Raw genomic sequence first — 26,881 nt, 5'->3', positions numbered from 1 at the left:
CACTTTTACCCAGTGCCCTTAAACAGGAAGAAACAAACTGAAAATTTGGGTAGGCAGTATAGTCTCATCACATCACTTAATTAAAAGCCTTTTTCTAATCCTACTGACAGCTCTTCTTCAGCTCCAATCCTCAAACTAAGTATGTAAGGACCAACATTTGGGGGGGTGGGGGGGAGAGTGGGGAGGGGGCTGGGGAAGTAACAGCACAGACAAACTGCTGTTGACAGCAAATGAAGAAATACCTAGAAACAGTAATTCACTCTCTAGAAAACTGAAACAGTAAGACCAAGTATAAGCAGTACCATCTTCTCCCCTTTTCCCCATAACCTCAACTGAGAAACGTTTCATGTCTTACACTTTGGATTACTGGCTGGACAGGAACGATCTTCCTGCACTAGCTTTTTGATTGGTTTTCTTTATACTGAGATGAATGCCACATGCATTAGTGTAGGAGCATCATATTCATGCAAATGTCTCTCAAGGTGCTTAATTTTTTTGCTCTGTAATGAAACAGCCTGTGTTTGGAGAAGCTACTCACTGGGCACGAAGTCAGCAGAGGGTGCTGTTGCCACAACTGCCTCAAATCCTGCTCACCATATCCTCCCCAAAACACAATTGGGTTGGTGGGGGGCCCTGCTGAAAAATTTATTCTGGCATTGTCTTTGTGTCTAGCTGGAATTCTTATCCAGAAGACAACCACTACATATAGCATAGTAAGGCTCAGTGTTGTAAGGCTCTTCTAAACTAAAAACCCAAGCTGCACAGCACCTACCCAGGGCAAAGTACCAGAATGAATGTGACAGGGGTGACACACTCAGACAGGCCACTCTAAGGCTGTTCAGCTGATGAGTATCTCACACACACCAAAATTTCCATTCTAAGCCTTCCATCAACAAAAGACTTCACAGAGCACAGACAGAGCACACAGTAACAGTACTAATTTCCCCCACGCTCATTTCAAAATCTTGAAGAACCTCCAACAAAAGAAGACGAGCTCTCTTATCCTTCATGGTGGAAATTAATCTCATTATTATTGCCCAACTTTTAACCTCATCTGACATAAGAAATCAGGCACAGCTCACTGTTAATTGACTCTCTACCAAACCCCCCAATGGCTTGGAATGGCCCAAAGACAATAAAGTTGCATGCACTTTAGTGAAGCCTATTATTGTGAAAAGATTTTGGAATCTGAGACTAAAATAAAGCTAGTAATACTCTAAAGATAAAATTGTATGGTGTATTTGATACTCTATCATATTGTATCAGCTAACAATGTAACAGATAGACAGCTGAACTTTAGCTATGCGTTTGTTTGCTATCCATGGCAGTGTACAACTGACTATGAAATCATTTGCTATTTCAACAAATATAAAAGGAATACTGGCTTGCTATAATTTGGTTTTCTTGCCTTTAAAATTTGGCATCAGTTTAATTTGCCTAAAATGCAAGCAACTGGGAGGGGGGTGAAGTGGTCGTGGTTGTAGGGAAAGCAACACTGCTACTAAGATGGTGCAAATAGTGAATTCCAGCTTCCCTCAGGCAACACTCTGGCCTTACCAATGTAATCCCTTTAAATATGTCTCACTCATACTGATGGGCTGCAGTGCACAGCCACACCCATTAAAAGAAGAAAAGCTCAGTTCTGAGAGTTTAGGAATCAGTGAAGTTACTATTGAAAACACACCGTGGTAAAAGCCTAGTGACTGTTTCACTCAATGTTCATCTTAAAGCAGGGTTTTTTAGGACACTGGAAAGTGATATAAAAATTTTAAAGTTTCAAAATATTTCAGTCACCAATGCAATCCAGAGGGTAAAAAAAAATTAAATAGGGATTGTATCTACCAAATTCCGGTTTTAACCGCACTTAGAGGCAGCAGAAGTTGATTCTGTCAGTCTTAACTTCATTACACAGGGTTGAGCAGAATATCATTTGATCCTATATAACAATGTATGACCAAAAATTTTGTCTTAATTCACAGCTTAAACTTTGATAAAAAATTACAAAATAGACTGTTCTGTTAGTGTCTGTTCAACTGGAGCAGATTTTCTGTCTTCCAGTGCTAGATGAATCCAGACACATCCTGCCTATTCTGAGGTAATATACAATTTGGCAGGATCCTGTAAAAATAATTGCCTTAACAAATCTGGTTTAGAAAGGCAATATTGAAATATTAGATACAAGTGAGGAAAGAAAAATTACACACACACAGCACTTACCAGCAGTCTAGCCAGGCCAGGAAAACAACTGTGCAGTTTATCAATTTAGTCATCTTTGAGGCATTACCATTCCTTGTAACCCTGTATGTTCTTTAAAAAGACATATTAGATATCGAAAGCAATATTATCACTTCTGTTTTTCTGAAACTTAACCACAAAGACAAAGCTTCCTCTTTCAAAAAAGATACCTGTGTAACCCAACAAGCAGAAGGAACCACACTGAAAAGCGTCAGTCATTCCTGGATGACCTCTGTAACCAGCTATATCACTTGCTTATGCTCTGTGCCTGGCAAGACTTCTGTGGTTTTTTATGCTCATTTTTGTGAGCACCACTAATTTAAATTCCTCTTCACATTCTAATTCACTACACAAAATATGCATCTACACAAGGCAGTCAATTATACAGCCTAACTTCACTAAAAATCTGCATTTTCCAAAGGAATAAATTCTGAATGATTAACTCATATATAAACTTAAGTCAGTTATACATAAATCATTCTGTAAATATAAAATGTAAACAGTTAAAATACTTCTGTGAGGAGCAGCACCATTTTACATGACTATTTAGTAACTGTTCTATATATTTCAATATATCTTTTGTTTAAAAAGTGTATTGAAATATGGAACTTCAGTGCTGAAAACTACTGAATATTTATGACTTAAAATAAACCATTATTAAGATTTCTGCTACACTGGTGTAACGGTGAAATGAAATAGATAAATATTAATTTATACAGCACTACTTCTCCCTCCTTTGGATGGCATATATTGCTCACTTAATGCATTAGCTACAGAAATCCTGAGGTTGTCCTACCACCTAATGGTTTTTAGTGATGTTACTTTCGGTGGAGAAAGAACAGCTGAAGTTTTGCCCCTATTGCATTCACATCACTCCCTCTTATACCAAAAAAAGGACTTGCCTTAGTAGACAAAACTATTGAGAAACAAAACTCCCAAGAATCACATATTACATGAAAGTATAGCTACACTGTATTCATTTTCCCTGTTGGCAGTCTAGACATCCTAGATACACTCCGTTTTGTGTGTACAAAAACAGGCTACAAGCTAGAAGTAAACAGTTTATTTGCATTGCAATGTATTATTCATGAAGTATCCTCGTGTTTTATGGTGATCACAAGATTTGGCATGCCACAACTCTGCAGAAAACATCACATTCCTTTGTTAGGCTAGATATTTCTGCAGCTTTGAAGATATGCTTTGCTTTCTGAAGTTCATAAAACCATTCAGATGAGGTTACTTTGCAAAGGATTGTGTACCATTTCTCTAAAAAAATTCACTAACTGTTGCTTTTGCTGAAATCGAGTAGGCAAGCGGCCAAAATAAAAGAGGATTTTGTTCTCTGCCAGCACCTCAGTAGTATGCCCAAAACTACAGCTGGCTGCACTGAATTCTGTCCCCTCCCACCTGGATACAGACATATGACCAAGCATAAAACTTTGAAGGATATCATGAACAAAACATCTGGAATAAATTCTAATTAAAAAATTGAAAACCTATAAAATCTTAAATAATTCATTATATGGTAATGACCACAACATTAACATGTGCTTTGATAAAACAAATCTTACAAATTCAGTAAAAAAAGATCAGCAGCATAATAGTAAAGCAAATATGCAGATTTTAAAACCACAATAAAAATTATCAGGTTTAATATTTTACAGTTAATTACAGCAAAAAAAAGTGGCTGCTTTTAACACAACTTACAGTTTAAAATTACAGCACTTTATGATGAATTCTACGATTATTTTTGAAAAAACACTCAAAAATACCACCAAATTTTAAAGGTGCCCTATTAATGACTAAAAGGACCCCCCTCCCACCCCCCAAAAGACCAAGTAGTCATCTACAGCAACCCAGAGGTCCAGCTGAGGTTTCTAGACTGCTGTCTGTATCAGAGGCCAATGTTGGATCTGTTGACATTGAAGACACATCATTGACAGATGACGATGAAGATGGGTGTTGAGAGCCATTGATCATTGCTGCACCTGTGCTATGAGAAACAAAACAGCAAATCAGTTGCAGATACAGTTGCATGGTTCAGTACTTGCACTAGTCTGTCTCTTCCTAATAATTATTACTTTCCCCTGTTTTGGCAAGTCTGAAGAGATGTCCTTCAATCCCTCATCAAAGGAAGTAAAATCCGCAAGTTTTGGGGCTTAATAAATTGTACAGATCTCGCCTGGCACAACACTTGTCAAATTACAGTAAATGCTAAAATGGCTGAAAATTTTGTAGGCTATCTTAGCTCTGGCTTTATGCAATACTAACTCTGTGTTTTTTATATATCTAGCTCAAAGCTAGAATGTATCTACATATTTTGATATAGGAAAAGGGCCTGGGATTTTATTTTTTCCAATCAGATCCCCCTCTTCAGGCAGAGAAATAGCTGGTGCCCAGCCACATTGCATACACTCAACCTCAGATACACAGTGATTTTTCTGAGTTTGGACTTCAGTGATGCTAAGCAGAGTTGGCAACAGCTGTCCAACTTCTGCCATCATTTGTCAACAGTGCAAATGGACCACTACTAATGGCCAAATAAACAGGAACATTTGGCTCCAACATTCAGCAACAGTTTCTGAAAGTGCTCTCCATTATTTTCCAACCTAGATATTGTTTCATTACTTAACAGATATAAGTATTAGTTCTATCTTTCTTTGAAACTGCACCAGCTACACCTCACACATCTAGCAAGAATATGGCAACAGTGTACCAGTACATACTAAGATATTTTTTAAATGACCGAAATCAATTGGATATAATCACCTGTTAGGTATGTGGGTATCAGGGAATTTACCAGATTAATAAAAAAGACCCCATACATTCCATTCAAATATACAGTATCTCAAAGAGAATTCAAGAGGCTTATATGAGACGTGATTTTTGAGCTAGGTTACTCTTGATTGTCTTGGTTGTCTTGAACAGTTTTACTCCCTCCTGACCTACAACTCAATGTAGCATAGTACTGTGCTTTTATTGTAACCAACCTAAAGGGGCAGGTTGTCCACGTATAACCCCATTCTTAGTTCTCTCCTCCAAGTCCATGACTTCCTTGTATATCAACTCTGAAAAGGCAGAGAAGAGAAGACAAAAAAAATTAATCTGTAAACTCGAGACTGAATTGATAACACATCTCCCATTAAAATGTACATTTATATTTCATAGGTTATTACTGTTCAGAATTAGTTTTGAACAACAGGCTGTTAGCTACAGAAAACTGGCAAGCGATATAAAAATGTTTAGTTCTTTTCTGTTGAAGCTACAATGGCCTGGCACTCTCATGAACACACTGACATTGCTGTAAGAGTCTTTTGTTGAGGCTGCTTGGGGACCTGACATTACATGGAGTCTTAATGACCACTCCTGTATCAATGACTTCTTTGGTACAGATAAATTCGATCAGCAGTCTTCAAAGGAACAGGCAGGAAAAAGTCCAAGCAGCAATGCCATCACCTTGACACACGCTTGCCACTAAATTTCCTCAGCAACAAAGTCTAAAATCCTTATCACCATGAAATGGAATACAACATCGGCATCTAAGTAGCACTCCGAACAAAAGCAGTAACTTTATCTTCCAGTTACAGAAGTTCCTTATCCTTAAACAAGTTAGAAGCACTTGTAACGTATCAGTCATACACTCTGTGTATTGGCCAGAAGGTTCCCAAGCTAATGACAGCTTATTACCCAGAAGAGACTTCAGCCGTGAATCTATTGAAGTAACAATAGAAGTAAAGGACTAAGCACGTTAAATGCAACTCATAAGAACTGTCAGAACACTACCACTTATCTCTCACTGGCAAACTAATGCAGTGTACAGTTTGGAAGAAAAAAACATTTAAGAATTATAATTTCAAGGGCTATGGGAGTCTCAAAAGAAAAGTCCATATTGCTTGAATTACCCTCAGCACATCTACTTCAAAACGGAAAGAACTTTGCTTGGATGGAGGATGCTAGGAGAATTTCTACAATTCTCCTTATCTCTGCCTTTACAAGTAAAACTCAATTTGTCATAGAAAGTGACTTAAAAGTGTGGTAGTATTAAATTTTACAGACTTGCATCCATTACCAGCCAACACAGTGAAACTGTCGAAAATGATTCATGAAACATTTTCCTTGCATTCCCCCCCTCTCTGGGGATAAAAAGGTTATACAGGTCCTAGAATTTTCAGTATAAAATACTAGATGGCTCAATGCACTAAATTCTTGCTTAAATGCAACATTAATAGGCTGCACAGCAATCTGAATTGGCATTTTTTCTTGGCATTACAACCCTTGGCAACAACACCACACCCTTTAGAAGTAATTTCATAGTGAAGCACAAGCTTTACAAGTAAAAAAAATGCTCCCCTTATAGTTTATCCTTTCGCACCATATATTTTAAATCATATATGACCAGGAAATACAGATCCTGCACACTGAAAATCATGCTCTTGGAGGTAGGAGTCTTACGTTATACTGAGATCCATTCCACACCTCAATCCCAGCTACTTTCTCAGGGTCCCACAGCAGATGAGTTACCCTCCCTAAAAATCCATTTTTATGGTTTGCAAAAGGTGACTGAAATGAGCAGATTTACGTTCACTAAAAAGGTTCAGCACATTCCCAGGAAAATTTTAGTGTGCCAAAAATCAAGGTTGTGAAACACTCATCTAGTCCATTCCCAGCAGTTTTTGTCCATACTGTTAGGATGCTCAGAAGAACCTTAACAGTAATCCTTGGGGCCCAGCCTATTTCCAAAAGTCTTTGTACAATTAAAGTACTATTCTTACCTTTCCACTCTTCTATCGTGTGCTCCCTCTCATCTAATTGCTTATCTGGTATTTTTGGTGGAGGCTGAAAAACAAAAGTAGCAATAAAAATGAATACAAAACCCAAATAAATGAAAAATGAAAATAGGGTACTCAGAATATAAAGCTACTGTATTTACATGGTCATATAATCTCTCATACTCGGCCTATTTTCTAGATGCTGCTAGATGTTTTAAGCTTCTTCTGATCAGCAAGTTTGCTTACATTACTGTAATAATTTAAATAGAAACTGAACAGTCTGGCAAAAAAGCTCCAGTGCAGCAGTCTCCAGCCCAAGCAGCCTTCTTTTCTTTACTTACTTATAATTATTAAGATTTCCCTCTAGCTGTTATAGATCAGCAGAATTCTAATTGCACTATTTGCATTAAACATCATCATCTTTTCTTAGTGGCCCACCATCTTTCTTTTAAAATAGTCAGAGTTCTGTTGTAAGCTGAAATTGTCCTGAAATTTATTTTTCAAGAAAATTTTTTAATTAACCCCTTTGTTCATTAGTGTTGATAATCAAAAGCTTGAGATCTTGAATTGAGATTTTGCTGAAACACTTTATTTCTAGTTTAAGAGTATTATCAATTGCTACAATTAATAAAATTATTTCTCTTGCCCATGAGTAAGTAAATATCTCAGAAGCCTACCAAGAGCAATCAAACCACACTGAAATGACTGAAGCTCAATAAATCAGACCCTATGTAAAAAATTTCAGAAGCATTACTACATGTGCAGGAGATCATATGCAATTATACAGAAACACACAGACACAGGTACTTCAGCTGCCCCTAAATTTGTGCCTATTTCTAATAGTATTTCTAATAAGCATGTCAATTGATATCAATAATAATTATTACAGTGCAGTTAATCATCTAGTGAAATGTGTAGATCATGCAATAATCTTCTCTCAAGCAGTTATCTCAAGCATCGCAACAAGCTTGCTTCCTAATCAGGGACATAAACCAAGAACTTACAGCTTCTGCTTCTGATGGATCATACCAAACATTGATGTATGGGTGCTGCAGGGCTTCATCCACAGAGATTCTTTTAGAAGCATCTATAACCAGCATTTTTGATAACAAATCCCTCGCTTGACTTGCTGCAAAAGTGGAGTTTTCTCTTTAGATCAATGTTGTACACAGTGCACACAATACAGTATTTCAAAGCTCGTAAGAGGAGACATGGAGTAAACAAATTCCAGTGTAATGTCTATGCAACCCTCATAGAATTTATGGCTTGGGAGAAAAATGATTGAAGGGAATAACACAGGTGGGACAGGGATTGTACGTGTTCCACTATACATTTTCAGCATACAATACCCCTTGGCATGACATCCATATGTGAAATGTAACTCAGCTGGCAGTGCAGCCTTGTCAGAAACAGCAGTGGGCAAATACCTGCTACCCCTCTCTTGCAGCGTATGGGGAAAACACTGTCACGTACTGTTGGTCACAGAAAATACGTCGAGTCTGTGATAAAACTAAGTGACTTTTAGAACCAGTGAGTTATTTCAGTAGCTACAGGATTTTCTTTTCATCCCTAGAGAAAGGTCTCCTTGCCTACACAACTTCTATTCCACCACACTCCACTCTTCTCTAAAGTGCATTGGCATCTGTCACTGAAAGGAACATACACAAGTATATATAGAGAGACTTTTTTTCAAAAAGGTATCTTCAGAATAGGAGCTGTTCCACAGAAGACAAGAAAGTCTTCACATTCATCAACACCCATGATATAAATATCATAGTCTTTGAATCCTTAGTGGCATGATTTTATAGTGAACGTTTCAATATAGCACAATTTTAAAGCTTTTAAAATACAAACCACACAGAATATAGACCTTACCTTTAAGCTTATTGTGCTCAGAGTCAGCTGGGAAAAGGACGTCAGGAAAGAGTTTTTCAAAACTATACCCAGCATATTTAGGTCTGTTCTCCACATAAGTTCGGACTGTAGGCTGCAATTTCTTCATGAATTCGGGACACGGTGTTCCTAGCTGCTCTATAACTTTATTCCACTGATCAATATCTAAGGTTATGCAGCTAAGAAAAACAGTGTGTCTAATTTTCAGCTAGAAAGTTATGTGAAAACCACGTGAAATAACCAATGGAGAGAAAGCACAGAACATGATAATAAAATGCCAAGTTCACCATCATTAATTACGCTACCTTCGTAGAGGAAACAGTGAAACAAAGCAAGACTGTGAAAGCATAGTCAAAGCAACATGTATTTTTACTCAGAATCAGGAATTAACTGTCAAAGGATATACTGCTGAGAAACAGAGAAAACTAAGACATTCACATAATTAATTAAACAAATGTAAATAAAGGCATTGTTTGGGTTCCTGAGAAGAACTAACTTCCTAACCCAAACACCTATTCACAGCAGTCAAGCTACTGCACATGCCCAAGGCACTTGTGAGAATTATACCCCGTGTAGGTGCTTTGTCCTTCATTCTCCTCTGGACAGCCCACCCCAGGCCTAGACCCCCCGAATCAGCAATTGCTCACACAAGGGATGGCATCTTGGCCCACAAAGGTCAATGACAATTTTGTCAGACTTGAACACAGAACCTAAAGAGTTTTAAGGACATGTAAGGAACATTTTAATTGAGAAGTTTATACAAGTTAAGAGGGAGATTGACCAGTTCACAGTAGAAGAATTTAGTATGTGTTACTGAACAGAAAATAAAGTAACATTTGACTCAGGAATTCCTAGTTGCAGATGGTTAAAGAGTGTGAGAGAGCTCAGGCAAAACTTGATATATGCTTATCTCATTCATATATTCTCTCCAACTTTTTCTTTTTGGCTACTGTGAAAGACTGGGTACAGGGCTACCTGAACCTTCAGTCAGATGTAGCAGGCTCCCTCTTATGTTCCTAAAACTTAACAGCAGATGATTATACAAGGATTTTCAATCTCTACAGTACAAGCCTTGAGGGAAAAAAAAGTATATACATAGTATGGCACTGAGCCTAAATTGAAAAGCCACGCTAGCAAACCAAATGCATAAAGTTAAGCATGGTGCAGCTCATGCAGTGACAGAGCCATGTGAAAGTAACAATGGCCTGGATCTCCTCACTGTGCCTCAAAGTCTTAAACCCAGCCTTCACCCCGAAAGGTACTATATAGTTATTAAACAGTTAACCTGCAGTAAAAGCAGGAAACATTCCTGGCAGCATCTAATACCCACAGAGTATAACTACTAGTTAAACAAATAAGATGCCAAACTCCAATAAGATCCACCAATTTTAGCAACGATCCAGAGGTTTCAGCTTTTGCTTGAAGCCGACCTCTTCTCTGAAGTACTGTTCACAGGACAACCCATTCAAATAACACCAAGCCATTCAGAGAATAGAATGAGAGAAGTGCCAGATATTTCTGAATGTTGTTTGCAAGAACCTTTCTGCCTACAAAAATATAAAACTCATGTAACTAATGAAACTGGTTAGGATTTTTTTGTAAACAATTCCTATAAAATGTGAAGAATAACAGCTAACATGCTCAGGTATTAACAGGATTAATAAGTTATTACATTAAAATGATCTCCAAAGCAAAAAATCAATGCATGTGAATCAGTAAAACACCACATAAACAAAAGAAATCTGTCTTAAATGTGACAACATCCAAAAGCAATGAATAGACACTATATTAAACTGGAAAAAGAGAAAAGAGGGGAAAAAAAGGAAAAAAGGAAAAAGAAGTTTGTTTGCCCAAGTGGTATCTGTTCATCTTCCTTAGTATTAATCTCTAAAGACAGCCATATATATTAATGTTCCATTGTGGTTTTGCTTTAAATGGTGTAACTCTTAAGACGTTTTTGCAGCTTCCTGGAACTAAAATAATGAACTTACAGACTGTATTTTGAAAAGGCAGTTTAAAAACAGTATTTTAATTATTAGAACCACCTTAATATGGAATTATATTGCTGCAGTATGTTTTGACCTTTTACACCTGCATCGTAAGGATACGATCTGTACCAGGAAATAAAACACCACCTTTGATCATTTCTCCCATGATGCACCCAACTGACCAAATGTCAACTGAAAACAAAATGCAATGATATTAACATAAAAGATAGTTATTAAAATAAAATAAAATAAAAATATCTAGACACACACACACATGAAGTGACTATAAAAAGCGTGTGAATGAAAATGAGTGAAGGTGAATGTATGCTAACTACAAGACCAGCAGAGACTATGTCCTACTGCTAGGTGCAGCCTGAATATAAACGAAGCTCTCAACAATTTTTTTAACTGTATCACAAGAAACAAATCCATGTTCATTTAATAAAAAAAAAATTGTACAATATGCATTTTCATGACACAACATCAATAAAAAGGTTAATCACTTCCTAACTAATTCAACCTGCTGCAGCAGCACAAGGATACAGTCCCTTCCTGGAAAGAGGATTTTGTGGCAAACCATTTCGCCCATAATGCACCCCACAGACCATAAATCCACTATGTTTGTAGCACAAAAAGAAGGAAAAGCAAAGCAAACGGTCATTAAAATTAAAAGAAGCATAACATGACTGCATCCTAAAAACTGCAGAGACAGCACAGGAAGAAGAGCCAGTCTTTATATTAACCAACAAAAACACTTTAAAATACACTGTGTATAAGGATTAGCTTTTAACTGTCTCAAATTCAAGGCAGAAAAACATCCTTTTGTATAACATAGTGCTAAAGCAAGAGCTAAAGCAGAGAGAGAGAGACACACACATGAATCAAGGACAGTAAAGCCCTTTTCCAAGCTCTGAGGCTTGCAAAGGTACCTCTTCCAATAGGGTAGATTGCAGCAGCAAAGATTTCTTGAAAGTAATTCTGTTGTTGGTGTAGGAATAATTTTAAAAGTAGCAAAGCGAAATGATCCTTAAAAATACTGTGTATCTAAACAGTCAATACTGAATTAATTGGTTATTACATAGGAATTAAAATTTGCCATCAAGTAGTTCCTAAAATCAGATTACAGCGCATCTGTCTCTCCCTTTAAAACAAAGGCAAACACAATCAGTAAAAGATCATTTAGAATTTTAGAGGATCAGTTAATGAAAATTAGTATGCTCCTAAAAAGATTTTCAGTTAAAATTATTTGTTAAAAATATTTCTCCAGTTATGCTGAAATAACATCTTATACAAAAGAAAAACTCAAACCTTGTTTTTTTGGGTATGAAATACATGTTTTCTACATTGCCTTAAAATAAGTTGCTCAGAAGACATGCTTAAAGATGCATGAGCTTACTTTTCACAGGTATGCCAATTTCTTTGTATAGTTGTTTTCAAAGATAGTATTAACTCTGTATGCAAATGTTTTCTTGAAATTCTAATAATGAATTTGTGTTATTACGAACATTATGTCAAATATGACACTGGAATTTCAATTAAGCATATAAGGGGACTTAAACGAGAATAACTGTACTGTAAAAATCACGTGTAAAAGTTCTGAAGGAGCTCAACAATGTCAAGGAAACAATGTTGCTTCTCATTGACAAAATTCCTTCCCCCTTATTTACAAGTTCCTCTAAAATAGTATCTAAATTGTGGTAAGAGACCATAGTTGTACATATTAATAGGTAAAAATTAAGGGCCTGGTTAATTTAAAAAAATATTTTCTACAATTTAGGATGATTTTTTTTTTAAGAACTCTTTCCAAATACCTAAAATGACATGTTCCTTGGCTTTCAGACCCAATAATTTGAAGCCAAGTTTCACATTTGACTTAAAATGCCGAATGTTGACTTTATCACCTGCAAAACAATTTGCTGCCATCACAAACCAAAATATGTCCAAATCCACTGTAAATAATTTGTGTCCAACGTGATAAAACAATGCTCACAATTGCACAGAGAAGTCTGGAAAGCTAATTAACAGGAGTCAGTGACTTATCTTCATGCCTCGAAGTAAATGACTTCAGAGCTGAAGAAAAACATGAGAAAATTCCTCTGGTCACCCTACAAAACAGACTTGAGATGTGTGGGGTCTTTTCATTTGCTGCTTTCATTAATCAAACAAAACCTGTCTATCTCTACATCTCTTTTTTTTTTATGAAGCTGGGGTAACTTGTAGATAGAGGACTGCTACTGTGAACACTTCTATAGACTGAGTCAAATCTTTGAAAGGATTTTTCAAATCTGTAATAAGAACCACTTCTTGCCCTACAGAAGGTATTTTTTCTTAAAAACCTTTTCTGGATTGAACTTCATATTTTCTATAGTTCTAACACAATAAAGTCTAAATGAAAATAAAGTTCAAACCCAGTGCACATAGTAGGAAGCTTTAAAGTAGTAGTTTCAGAGAGTTTGGGGCTTTTCTTGCTTTCCAGTACTTCCTTCCTAATACTCATGCATGTAACCTAAACCTAAACATGTTAAGGTATGTGTACAAAACAGTTTTTGTGTCCTTCAGTTCTGAATTTGTTGAGTTTGCAAGGCCTGGTTCTTTAACGTAATATGCTCAAACGTGCTTGAACTTCATCAGCTTGTCTGGGATCTTTGCTAATTTTAAAACAATTAAAATATTTCATATGTGCATAGTACAATACCAAAAGAATACTACTCTGCAGTACATATCCCAGTCATCAAAACATATATTGTGATCCTCCCACATGTCGTTTGAAGGGAAGCTCAGCAGGGCACTGAAATGGCATAAAGCTGCCAGATCATCCTGTTCAATTAAACTAAATGCTACTGTTAATTATTAGCTAGCTATCAATTTTCAATATTTGAATTAAGTAACTTTTAATTTAACTATAGGTTTAAAGGGCTAAAATATGCATCAATCCTAACAGGTGGAGATCTTGGTTAACCTGTGGTAAGTACATCCTTGAAACTTGCCCTCTGTCTGCAGCTCTCTGCAGCTCGTTCCACGACGAGGAACTCATCAGGCAAAGACTGAGAAAAGTAACAGTTTATGTAAATAGCCTTTTAATGACAACAGGACATATGGAAATGCAGATTGTCTTCTGACTCAAGTTAGCCCAGAGATTTAGTTCTACATGCTCCAAAAGTGTCATTCTCAACTCAACGATCACTTACTTGGCTTTCGAAAGATGCGACACTTTTTTTTTATATGAAAGTAAATTTTTATGGATATTCTGCTACACAACACAATCCACACTTGCTTAAGGAACAGGATTGTCACTAGAACATAATCTATTTAACTCAATAATAACCTAAGTAATGCTTTAGTGGAAAAACATAAACTGGGCAAGCTAAGTTAGAAGACTTGTAACTTCCATTCTATCAATTCCTTCTATAAGGCAGCCACATGACACAGACTACAGCTTTAGATTCTTTCACCTAGTGTCTCTCAACTGGTAAAAGGTCTTGAGAAAAAAAATCAACTTAAATATATGCTTTCTACAAAACTTAAGCAGCCTGAAAAAATAACTTTGAGCTTGCACCACTCAACCTCTGGCTTCTACATTACAGGAAAAATAGCCAAAAGCCAATGGAGGCTATTTGAAGGAATGTGCATCCTCTTGCACACACTGACAATCCAAACAGAAATAGAACACACCACCTTGCAAACCAGATCTATACTGATTCCTTTGAGCCAGCTTCATTCATTGTAAACACTGATAAGTGTTTTTCTTCTTGGCTTTTATAAACAACAACAAAATCAACCCTCTATGCACATAGTATCTATCATTTACACACAACCTGAAGGCACTTGCCATAATGTTATGCAGTTGCCAGGCAAGTTTGCAGATTTTATTAAGAATCCTGAAAAGCAGAGCAAGCCCCAGTTGTGTCAGTAGCCTGAGGATCTGTGCCTCGCGTCACCAGCTACAAAGCCTCAAGCACCATGGCATCTCACAGGCTTTAATGGAGGACTAACCAGTGGAGGGTTTAAAATGCCTTCTGCAACCGGTGAGCTCTGTGCGCTCTGCCTGCCTGAGGTGGGAACACCAAGGCAGCTGAACTGACCAACGGGACAGCAGATCAATGAAATGGCAGCAGAATTGGGGCCGCTACAACAGAATTTCAGTAGCAACCTGTTACTTTAGTTTCCTAAAGTATACTAGCTGTTTATTTTAGAAGTTGCAATGTACCTCATCTTGTGTTTCCCTCACATGTGTATTCTTTCCTTATTTTCTTGCAGAAGATACTGAGAGAAGGACCATAGAGCAAGCATAAAGAGGAAGGAAATGTATGCAAGCAAAGGTACAAAGTAAACAAATTTCCTTGGAATTCATCATAGACCTCAAAAAAATCTATGATGCTTCATGACAGTACTCTCTGCATCTTGTTTCAAGTATACTATTTAAGTTTTCTTCAGCAACATTAAGAAATTAGTGCAACAGGTTTACATTAGGCTGGTTTTAATAAAAAGTAATGCCACAGTAGGTAGCTCGGTTGTCTTTAAGCTCCCTACATCCTGAAAGGTTGTACTGAATATAGTTATTTAAATATTAAATTTAGGACACACATGCACTGATTAATTACAATTTACATCCTCATCAGGAGTAAAGTCAGGTGAAGATATATCAAGGTACATACCACAAATAAGGAAAATATATTTCCAGTTCTTCCTGGATTAAACAATCTACCAAGAAAGTGGTTTAAATTTTTAAACAAACAAGGCCCTCAATTTCTTCTCCTATTAAATGCAAACATTTCTAATGGGTTGAGTTGAATAAACAAATTGGTGTATCCAGAATCTGCATTTTGGTCACAAGGCTAATTTATAAAATTTCTACATCTTGAAAAAAACATTAACATGTAAAATGTGGTGTGCCAAACAAAAAATAAAGCTATGCCAAAGAAAGACTATATTTGCTGACCGTTTTCTTTGTATCCCATCCCTAGGATGACCTCTGGTGCTCTGTAGTAACGAGTCACTACATAAGGCGTCATCATAAAACTAGTTCCTGCAGTTCTGGCCAGTCCAAAGTCAAGAATCTTCAAAGTGCAGTCTGACTTTACTACTATATTACTGGGCTTTAAATCCTTTAAAAAGAAACATCATACATGACTGCTAAGACAAGCACGAAGCACTCTGTGGTTCACATTTTTAAAAGGTAATACTGCTAACATTAAACCCCACATATACAACTAGATTACTGCTATAACTGCAGTTTCCCCTTGCATTAATTCATATGCATTCAGCAAACTACAGAATTAATTCCCTTATTGTGCTTGTAGACTTATATATCAATTAAGGAAGGAAAATACAACCAGCATTACAAGATATATTAGCAATGTCCGAAATAAATTAAGGTTAGTGTGAAATATTAGCTCTGAGGAAAGGTCTAGAAACTGCTTAGTGGAAGAACAGCTATTAATACAATGCAGAACACAAGTAACATGACAAGTGCTGAAATCATTTGATGTGATAATCATCCTCATCCAAGAATTATTAAAATTATAACATGAATGTAAAAAGTAGGTTCCTTTGCTAGTTGAGGCTGCATTACCTCATTTCAACCAATGCAGATGGTTTCTCTGAACTGGAAGGAAATCCCCATGCTCACACAGGTTTAGCTTCATTTAGGATTTGGTTTTCTACTAATTTTGGTAACCAAACCCAAAAAGGCACCACTGAAAAACTGCCAACAATTAGCACAAACATTAAATTGGAGTGGAAAATTCCCTGATACGGTTTCAGATCATCTTGTTAGTAACTTGTATTCTCTTCACTTGAACCCTAAAACCACATTGACAATAGTGGCTTTGCATATATATTTATATAAACATTACACGGGCATATTTGGTCATTATCTCAGAAGGTTCTTACGCATGAATGTCACAGAGCATTACAAACAGAGTAACTTCAGAATAACTTTGCCATTGTAAATACATTCACAGAACACAGTCCAAGGTAGGTAAGGCTTGGAACCTTTCTGTCTACTCTCTACTAAGATTAATGAGAGAAAACCCAGAGATGTGGCAGAGGACTTCAGCGTTTGAGCTGCAGGCATCTGGTAAGAAGCCCTATCTTTTTCACTGTTTCACAAGGACTTAAAAGTGGCTATCTGCAATACATACATAGTCTTCGTTTGTACTTGTAGGGCTTTCAGCAAACTCCTCAGAAAGCTGCATTAAAGGCAAATAGGAAACCACAAAAAGGAGTTCCAGAACAATACAATGTTAATGGGTAATTAAAAGTCTTGCATACTTATATATCCACACATGCACTTAAAAATGAGAGAGAGACTGATCAGACAATTTTGGCTTAAAAGACCCTTGAAGACCAGGAATTAATTCAAGTATTATAAGACGTTCCAGCTATTTAAGATGCATGTCTCCAACTCTGCTACAGTCCTGTTTGTTATCAGCTTTATTTCTGTGCAGTGCTATTATCTGGACGATGATCACTGCAGAATCCCAGGTGCATGCTCATAGTATTAATTATAGCTATCCTCACCAAAACTACAGGATCAACACTGAAAATGTTAAAACATCTTCCCTTTGGAAGAGAAAAGTAACTCCAAGGACAAAATCCAAAGGTTTATGGAGTGCATCCTTAATTTCCAAACAGTATGTCATTATCATGAAACCTACAATGTGTTGCAATATGGAATACAGAATTGTCCTTCAAAATGATGGAGGAGTTGACTTACACCACATCCAAATTCATGCAGAACCAACGTCTCTTGGATTTTAAATAAACATGGACACAAAAGCTCCTTTAATGATCACATTAGTTAGGCTGTATAAACCTATATCCAGGAGCTGTAGCAGAAGGTATCTTACCTAACCTTAAAAATGTAGAATCTTAATTCCTAAAAATCAGAGGTTATTCACAGCAGTCTCCCCACTAACAAGGGAGGGAGAGAAGGGCATCTCTGGAGGGCAATTCATGGTTTGTATGAGCTTTCCTTTCTAAAGAAGGATTTGTGTGAAGGGCTTCCATAATTAGGCACCTTTGTTAAGTGCTCAAAATCGGTCAGAATATGATATTTCGGGTCTCAATTCGAAACTAATGAGACACCCTCTGTCCTTCAGCAAGTCAGTGAGGCACAACTCTGTAAAGCTGATCACTCATCCTCCTCAGATGTTGAAATATAAATGAACGTGTACTTCTACACTTGCCGAAAACTCCGTCTCTGCAAAATATTTTGAACACAGTAATGTTCATTTGCCAACATCTGTTAAAGCTGGTGAACAGCTATAGTCAAATCTTTAACAAGATCACATCTTTATGCACTGATGTGGCAGCTAAATGTCCCCCCCATGCAACTTCTGTCTGATATTGCCTGGAACTCCTTGCGCATGGTCTCTGCCTTGTTCTGTGCTACTAGTTTGCTATGAAAAATCACACTTATTTCTATGGCAAGTAGTATCCAGAGTTACAGGCACATGTATATATTGTAATTTCAGTCATTCAGCAACCTTTGAAAAAGTTACTGAGATGCTGGGAATACCACAGCTGTATTAGAGGCTGAAGAACCCAGTTTAAAAATGCATGAATATACCAGTAACAAAAAAGCAGCTTAACACTTTAGAGGACACTAAAAGAAGTTCAGTAGATTCAGTCAGAATCCTCCTCCGGTAGGCACAGTAGTGCAGACTACGTTTAAGCAGTTTCAACAAAGCCACGAGCTATAGTCATTAAGGACAGTGGTGCTGAAAGCCCAGAAGAGTATATAGTTATTACTGCAGCCACACAGTCCATATGAAACACATCCCTTTTCAAGCATGTCTTCCTTGTCCTCTGAGGTTTTGTTTAATTTGTTCCACAGAGAAACAGGAATTTGATACTTTACACCTTGAAGCATAACAGCAAAATACACACAGCAGGTAACTAACACAAACATTTTGCCTGAACATATTTACTCTTCTAACAAAGTCTGAGAAGCTGTCAGATCAAAATCTACCATGAAAACATGCAAATGAAATGTATCTGCTCATGTCCTTCAAAAGCATTCATGCATACATATGTTACTATTTACATAGCAATTGTATCTATGGTGTCCTCAGAACAGGTTATCCCAGTACTTCACATTACTGCATAATACCAAGCATTTCGAAGGCTTCACCCGTATTTACAGAGGTGGGAATTCTATCCTCAAAGCTGTCTCTATTCCTGCCCAACAACTACGTGAGTCGTTACTTCTTTTCTATAAACATATGAATGCTTACATTTACTTATGAGTTCTACAGGATCAGCGGTTTGGTGCTGCTTTATAGGAGTACAAACCACCCCCGAAGCAAGTGAAGTTTTAGAAGCTGTCTCCTGCCTGCACTAAGATTCACAGAAAGAGACACGTTACCTCCTCCAGCACGTCCATACAACACGCAGTCTTCAAAAACAAGAGACCTAGGAAACCCCACAGTATTAAACTTGCACACCTAAGTACCACAAGACCAGAAAATGTGAAGCTGTATATAAAACCATTATTTCCACCTCATAGGCTTATGCATTAGGACACAGAAGGCTACACAGTATCAGTTATAAGCAATATAATACTGCAATGGTGGTAAGTGAAGTAACCCAGTTTTACCTAGCACCTTCCAGAATAACACAAGAAGGCCATCGACCTCTCAATGCCCACATGCAGACTAAGAAGCACAGAGAGCAATTCCTGGTGATGCTTCTGCCTACCTTCCCTCACCTATATCTCTTTCAAAAACAAATTACAGGCAAGGAGAAAGCTTTCACCTTCCCTCCCTCAGCTCCCCCCTGGAATAAGCTAGAACTAGCTAGGCAAGAGGAAGCAGTGTTTGGCCATGCAAACTGTATTCTCTATTCAAACAATCACCCCAGTTCCCTTGAGGGAAAACCAGCATACTGAATGGGAGGATCATACTGCTGGATCCAGCTTGCAGGCCATTGAACGCCCCAGTCACTACTGAACTGGACAAGCATCCTAACGTAGCACCCAGAACTGTCTGCCATTCTTGATTTGCTTTGCTTTCTACATCATCCATGAGTAAAATGACATAACAGTGGACTGAAAGTACTGTACGTGAATAAGTTTAATTACACCCTCTGCACTTTTAAATCTCTCTAAAAAAGCTACAATAAAAAACGTAGCACTGTAGAAGTACAAGCTCCCAATCTCCCAAAATAGCAAAGACTGTCTAGGTACAACCTTTTAAATACAATCTCAAACAACCTTTACACTACATACAAATACATATGAGATGTTCAACTTGAACAGGCAACTTTAAATTCAGAATTTCTTGGCTGGATTGCAACACGCATATGCCATTTAAACAGCAGAAATCAGTTTTTCCTGTGGGCAGTCTGAGTGAATGCTTTGTGACCAGGTGTACGCAAGTTCCACTTATAGGTCTTTGCTATCATCTATTTATCTGAAGACTTCTGATACTTCTTCATTACTCTGCTAGTAAAAGAGCAGAAAACAACCGTGAAGTTCTTGCATAAGATGGGATTTCAGGTTTGGTTACCAAAACAATAAAGGCAGAGATGTTTTCAGATATTATTTTCTGCCATGACTAGTAAACCAGAACATTATACAGAATGAGAGAAGGCAATGTAACTCACTGTAAAAATCTTTATTTGCTCTGTGCAGATTATTATCAAATCATTCAAACGCTCAAAAGGTTCATTTCAGAATTACAGTGGAAAAAGGTAAGCATGATGATTTCCTTCCAGCTTTCTCTCTGCCTATGGGACACTCTGTGGATCACCATTCGTGTTCCTATTTCTGAATTTTCCCCATCTTTTAAATACTCAATGCAAAACCAAATGCAGTGCAAATACAAAACAGTTAAGATCACTTACCCTATGTATAATTCCAGCTGAATGAAGATGTTTGATACCACACAGCATTTGATAGAGAAGATAGGACATTCGTTCATGATCTAGCTCCATCTGAATCACTTGGCAGAGATTTGCATCCATGAGCTCCATCACTATATAGCTTATCAAAAAAAAAAAAAAAGAGCAGTAATCAGATAATACCAGCTTTTTATTGTATAATTTCCCCTGTTCATCTTTCTGCATGAATATTTAAAAAAATAATTCTCAGCTTCTGTTCAAATCAGACTTACACGTCTTGAAATTCTTCCAGGGATTTTTGTGGTGTGAACACATTCAATAAGCCGATTATCTGTAGGAAGGGGGAGAGGAAGTATAATTGCACCATAGCAGTAGCTTAGTTGCAAAGTCAACATTTCAAAACCAATACCCAATATTCTGATGTGAACCTCCTGGTATAGACTGAAGCTCAAGATGCTTTAGTGGTTCAACCAGGCCTAACATGCTGCAATGGATGATAATGCATTTAGGAGGAGTATTTTTCTTCCATAAATCGTATAATCTAAGGACAATCTGTGTGTATTAAAACATGATATTCAAAGCTTAAAACCTAAGGAAGTTAGTCTTCCTCTGCCTCCTACTTTCAGTTTGAAGAAAATGGTAAGATTTTTATTGTATCTGAGGAAAAATAAAATTAAAAACTGAAAAAGACTACCTAAGAGATATCACTTTGTCACTAGCAAGTGAAGCAAAAAGTCCACCCAAATTGAAAAACAGATTCTTGGAGCTGCTTTAGGATGTTTCCAGGCTGCTAAGAATGGATGAGATGTGCACAGACAGGTCAAGCTACTACTCATCAAGAGTCAGACAGTCTTGCAGTAGTTTATCATCAGACAAATTATGCCATTAGGTAAAATTTCCTTCTGAGAATCTACATATAAACCACCTGTCTTGGAAAAAATGCAAGATTTTCCCAAGTAGCTAATAGAGTAAGATTTTTATGACTCTCTCCTTCCCTAGAAGCCAGGGGCATTTTATCTTGCTGAAGGAGGGATTAAGAGGGAAGGTGAGGAAGACTGCACACAGTTGTCTATGAAGGCAGGAAACGGTCAATATCAGCTTTTGGTAGTTCAACTCTGATAAATTTATCACTTATTCACTCCTCATTTCTGTGATCTGGTCTCCTCCATAGCTTCTTAAGCATCAGTCAGTTCCTAACGTTACAATACAAGATTCCGAACTCATTCACGCACCAGGAAAAAAAGAATTACAGCTTTTTTCTCCTCATATTTGTCTAGCAGTGGCAAACAAAAACAAGGATGCATTTACCACTCATGGTTTTTGTGTTTGCCAGCTGCCTGTATGATGCAGCAGTGTAACACTGACTCCCTTCCCAAGTCTGAGGAGGTTTTGAAAGATTTGGTATTAAAACTAGTCAATTACAGTTCTTCTGAAAGATCCTTCTGTACTTATGGAGATAGAAGTGTGCAATGAAAATCTCTATAATCTACAGAGGACGCCATTCTCTGAAGTAGCTTCAAAGACTTTGTTACAAAGAATAACCTTCTAGTTGATTCTTTAACATTTAAAGTTGGACACTGCACTCACATTTTTGTGATTAACGCACTTCATAAGCACAAGTTCTCTGTAGGCTCTTTTAGCGTGGGTTTGGTTCTGAAACGGTCGGCTTAATTTCTTGATTGCAACATTTCGTTCAAGGATGGCATCATAAGCAGCACTGTAATTGAAAACAACATTATTACATCTCAGTGTCAAGGTCCTTTAAGCTGTAACAGTTGCCACCTTTTTCAGAAACCTTGTATCACATCTGCAAATAAACAAAATTCCCAGCATTACTCAGCTGTGGGGAGTGCAATAGCAAAGTGCTCTCATATACAGTGATTCAAAATTTAGAAATGTTTCCCAGTGTATTAACACAACAAACTCCACTCCATGAAATAATGTAGGATCTCTGCTTCCTAAAATACCTTAACTATAGAATACTGAGTTCTTGCCTCTCAAGAACAGACCACCTAAAAGATGCAAACCACTTCAAACATAAAAAGCACAATTTCACGTATCATCATCACACTGAAAGGAAGGGAGGAGAGAGGAAAAGTAGGTTACATAAAGGTCCCATCTTTTCACTTACACAGTTATTAATATCCTTATGACAAAGCATCAATGCCAAGATTAAAAAAAAAAAAAAGTTTCACATCTTGATGACACTGGCTTTTACCTGATAAAAGGAAGAATAATGTTTTGTTTGCAGACTAATGCCAAGACTGTCCTATGATTCAGTGATATAGGCTGTTTAACTGATGAAGATTCTTACAAAGGACAGCTCCCATACACTGCACACTTCCATGATGAGAAAGCACAGATTTTGTTTCCTGTAACAGGTAAGACTACCACACAGACTCAGGAAATATTTATCAGTTACTAAAAAAACCTCAGCAGGGAAAATACTGCTTTCTTGTCTCTTATCAAGAATGCTACTCAAATTTAATGAGCGACTGCCAGTAAATGGTCAGCATCTACTAATTCCAACTAGCTACTATAAAAAGCATGTTGTCTATACCACATGTAGGCTTGAATAATTTTACTATTTGGTTTTGTTACAACATCAAAACCTCTAGTCACTATCAAAGACAGGCAAAATGGGAACAGCATATACTGGTAACTTTCTCTGGTTTACATTTTCCACTGTCTGGAATTTCACCCACCCACCCCCAGCTTAAGAAATATCTTATGAGAGAACAGCAAAGAGGTGTCCAGGGAAGATGCCAACATGGGACTCCTGTACCAGTATTTAAACTTCTGCATCCCTAGTACAAAACTGTAGCCAGAGAGTCGGTTTCAGTATTAGATATGGTTGAGCCTTTATGTCATCTACCTAACACTCCTCCAAATCAAGATGGATCAGGTTTTAGAAAACCAAACCAAACAAACAAAATACCCCAACACAAACCCCAAGAACCACAGAATTGACAGAATGGTTAGGGTTGGAAAGGACCTTGAAGATCATCAAGTTCAAAGCCCCTTGCTGTGGGCAGGGACACCTCTTGCTAGACCAGGCTGCTCAAGGCCCTATCCAACCCAGCCTTGGACACTGTCAGAGAGGGTGCAGCCACTACCTCCCTGGGCAACCTGTTCCAGTGCCTTGCCACCCTCACGGTGAATATTTTTTTCCCAATACCCAACATAAATCTACCCCTTTCCAATTTAAAACCATTCCCCCTCACCCTGTTGCTACATGCTCTTCTAAAAAGTCCCTTCCCTTCCTTGTAGGCCCCTTCAGGTACTAGAAGGCTGCTATAAGCATTCCGCAGAGCCTTTTCTTCTCCAAGCTGAACAAACCCAACTCTTTCAGCCTGGCTTCATAGGAGAGGTGCTCTAGCCCATTCCAACAGTTCCATGTCCTTCTTATGTTGGGGACTCCAGAGCTGGATGCAGTACTGCAGATGGGGTCTCACAAGAGCAAAGCAGAGGGGCAGAATCACCTCCTTTGACCTGATGGCCACACTCCTTTTGATGCAGCCCAGAATACGATTGGCCTTCTGGACTGTGAGCACACGTTGTCTGCTTATAACGAGCTTCTCATCCATCAGCACCCCTAAGACCTTCTCTGCAGGGCTGCTCTCTATCACATCATCTCCCAGCCTATCTCCTCTAATCACACCCTATCTCACCCAGACTTGTGCAAGATTCAACACTTGAGCACTCCAGTCCTCAGAGTAACGACAGCAGTTTAACTAAAAAGGTTTCAATTACCACTAGCAGCAATTACAGAATGACACTGGAGTAATCACATGGTCTTTTGCTGGATCCCAGCCATAGGAGTGGCAGTAAATCTGGAAAACAGGCAGTAACATATAACTGGGAATCAGAACAGTAATAACACCTAAAGCTTCTGCAGGCGTTTCTCTAGCAACTAAACAAACTCTAGTCAAACAACTGTCTACGCCCTCATTATACTAATACACATACAAACAAAATTCAGATGTTTTTCTGCTGCTGCTACTTACTGACTAAATAATCTTAATGCCACAAATTTTAATTTCAAAAATAACTCCTTCTAAAGTACTGGCCTTCAAGTTTTCATTTGCACTAAGCACACGGTTTTATTAACCCAGCTGAAAAACAAACACATATCAAATACCCACCCACACCACACATTCTCTAGACACTGATCAAGACAAGAGTTAAGATACTAAACAAGTTATATGGAAAAGTGATTGATAAGATTATGCTTTTCCCTACCTTTTTCTTCCTTGATGTTTCTTTCCTATTTTTATGTCTCTGGTTAGCATCTTTAAGAGGTACAATAAATTAGAAAATCTGCAAGTTCTTGTGCTATCTCCATCCTCTCAAACATTCAAAAATTTTTCAAGAACATAAAACCAACGCTTGCCTTTAGGGCAGTATCACTGCACAAGAAACAGTGCCTACAAGCAGCTAGTTGTCACCAATCTTAAATCAACTGGACACTTCAATCCACACAGCTGAGTTCTTATTCAAAGAATTATACTGTCAAGTTGCCCAAAGTACATCAAGTATTTACATATTACAATGAAAGCATCACAAGTGCCCACTAACCTGTACCAGGGACTACTCAGATTACAGAACTAGGAGAAAAAGGCCTCTAACCATTTCAAGAAGTAAAACCATTTTCAAGCAGCAAATATTACACAGAGTATTTCTGGATTTTGATTCACTGTAAGCAGTGTGTTTTAGGATTAGGATTAGTTTCTTTATCCAGGTTTCCCCCCCTCACCCTCCATTAATCTATGGGACTCAGCACAGCTGGCTGAATTTAAGCAGAAGGGCACCAGGTTGAAGGCAGGAAAGAACATCAGTCAAACACCAACAGCAACACCCCTTGCTGAAGAAAGATGGCCAATAATTACTACTGTCATCTTGAACATAAAAAGTATTTCTCCAACTCCTACTGCATAACAAATAACGGTTGAATAACTCAGGTTCCTTTAATAGAATTTTCTAAAAGTACATTTAAATGTTATAGAAACCTTACCATACTATCCCCTGTGCTCCTGATCCTATTGGTTTTAAGTTTTGATACCGTTTCAATACAGTGAAAGTAGAGTCTCCAATTTCAACACTGTAGAAATTGTTGTCACGCTTGCTTCTGCTCATGACGGCAACTTAGTTAGATCACTTCATCCAAATTTTGCTTCTGGCCTGTAAAGAAATAACAGTTGAAAAGCTAAGATTTTACAATTTAATGTAATCTCACAAAAGGCAAAATTCTTTCTAATACATGGAAGACAGTTGCCATACAAACATGTATGTTATATTTCATGTCCGCAGGAATGAGATGGCATGTGCCTGAAACATTTTCAGGAATGTTTCCAAGATAGGATTCTAGAAGGGCAAAAATAATAGTAAAGCAAAAGTGAATAGACAGTAGCAAAAATCCTATATGGCAATGACATAAGGTTAAAAGGCAGAAAATCAGATGACATCCAGGGAGATCCAAGAGTACTGCGATCCCTTCACACACATGCATGCAGCAAGGGATCAGGGCTCAGACCAGAGGTCCCTTCCAACCTAAACCGTTGCATGACTCTAAACACAAGAGTAACAAACATCAACAAGTCTTCCAGATGCTGCAATCATCAAAGTACTCTTGGTCACAACTGCAAGGAATACCCATCAGTGACATGCAAATGTAGTCAAATTTAGGCCAGAAAAGGAAAACTGGCCTTGTCACAGATCCCACGGACTAGGCTCCTATGAATAAAAGTAAGAATCAGGGAGACAATAAGAGTATGAAAAGAGAATGTATATTCCACCAATCTCCCCTCATATTAAAAAATGAAAGGCAACAAGGCAGAAAAAAAAGAGACACAGACAAATTTTAAAAAAAGAAAAAAAAAGAAAAAAAATGAAAAGAAACTGCATGGTGGCTTTTACTATTCATTTCCTGTTTTTCTGATGTGCACTTGCACTCGTAATTTTCTCTTTACATGGGTTTTGGGCATAGCTATATGCTGTCTGCTTGTGTGTCTACAAGTGTCATCTTCATTTCTTCAAAAACAACAGTGTGCTGTCTTCCCTCTCTTAACTAACTTAAGGAACACCTTCCTGTATCATTATTCAACAGCACCAAACAGATTCTTAGCTTCCACATGCTATGACATTACACAT

The 26,881-nt window shown here is 37.6% G+C and overlaps 1 protein-coding gene across 3 annotated transcripts; it reads right to left on the bottom strand.

Annotated features, from left to right (window-relative positions):
• Nucleotides 1-4,074: 4,074 nt before the first annotated feature.
• Nucleotides 4,075-25,884, bottom strand: MAPK8 (mitogen-activated protein kinase 8). Of its 3 annotated transcripts, none has more exons than XM_084265132.1 (11): nt 25,746-25,884; nt 22,319-22,448; nt 21,004-21,062; nt 20,735-20,873; nt 15,825-15,990; nt 11,429-11,500; nt 8,880-9,062; nt 8,009-8,133; nt 7,008-7,071; nt 5,226-5,303; nt 4,075-4,223 (listed from the first exon to the last, which is right to left on the bottom strand). In XM_084265132.1, exons 1-11 carry the CDS (start codon nt 25,865-25,867, stop codon nt 4,078-4,080), a joined length of 1,284 nt encoding a protein of 427 aa, XP_084121258.1. In that variant the 5' UTR covers nt 25,868-25,884; the 3' UTR covers nt 4,075-4,077. The 3 variants fall into 3 exon arrangements, with proteins under 3 accessions (XP_084121258.1, XP_084121256.1, XP_084121257.1); XM_084265130.1 differs by lacking the exon at nt 11,429-11,500 and adding an exon at nt 11,006-11,077; XM_084265131.1 differs by lacking the exon at nt 11,429-11,500 and adding an exon at nt 11,006-11,077 and having other exon boundaries at nt 4,101-4,228.
• Between the last annotated feature and the right edge of the window lie 997 nt (nt 25,885-26,881).

This window comes from Gallinula chloropus (genome assembly GCF_964237585.1).
Source record: "Gallinula chloropus genome assembly, chromosome: 5".
NCBI classification, from domain to species: Eukaryota; Metazoa; Chordata; class Aves; order Gruiformes; family Rallidae; genus Gallinula; species Gallinula chloropus.
The sequence above is the reverse complement of the archived record's forward strand: the minus strand, read 5'-3'. Positions and strand labels throughout refer to the sequence as shown.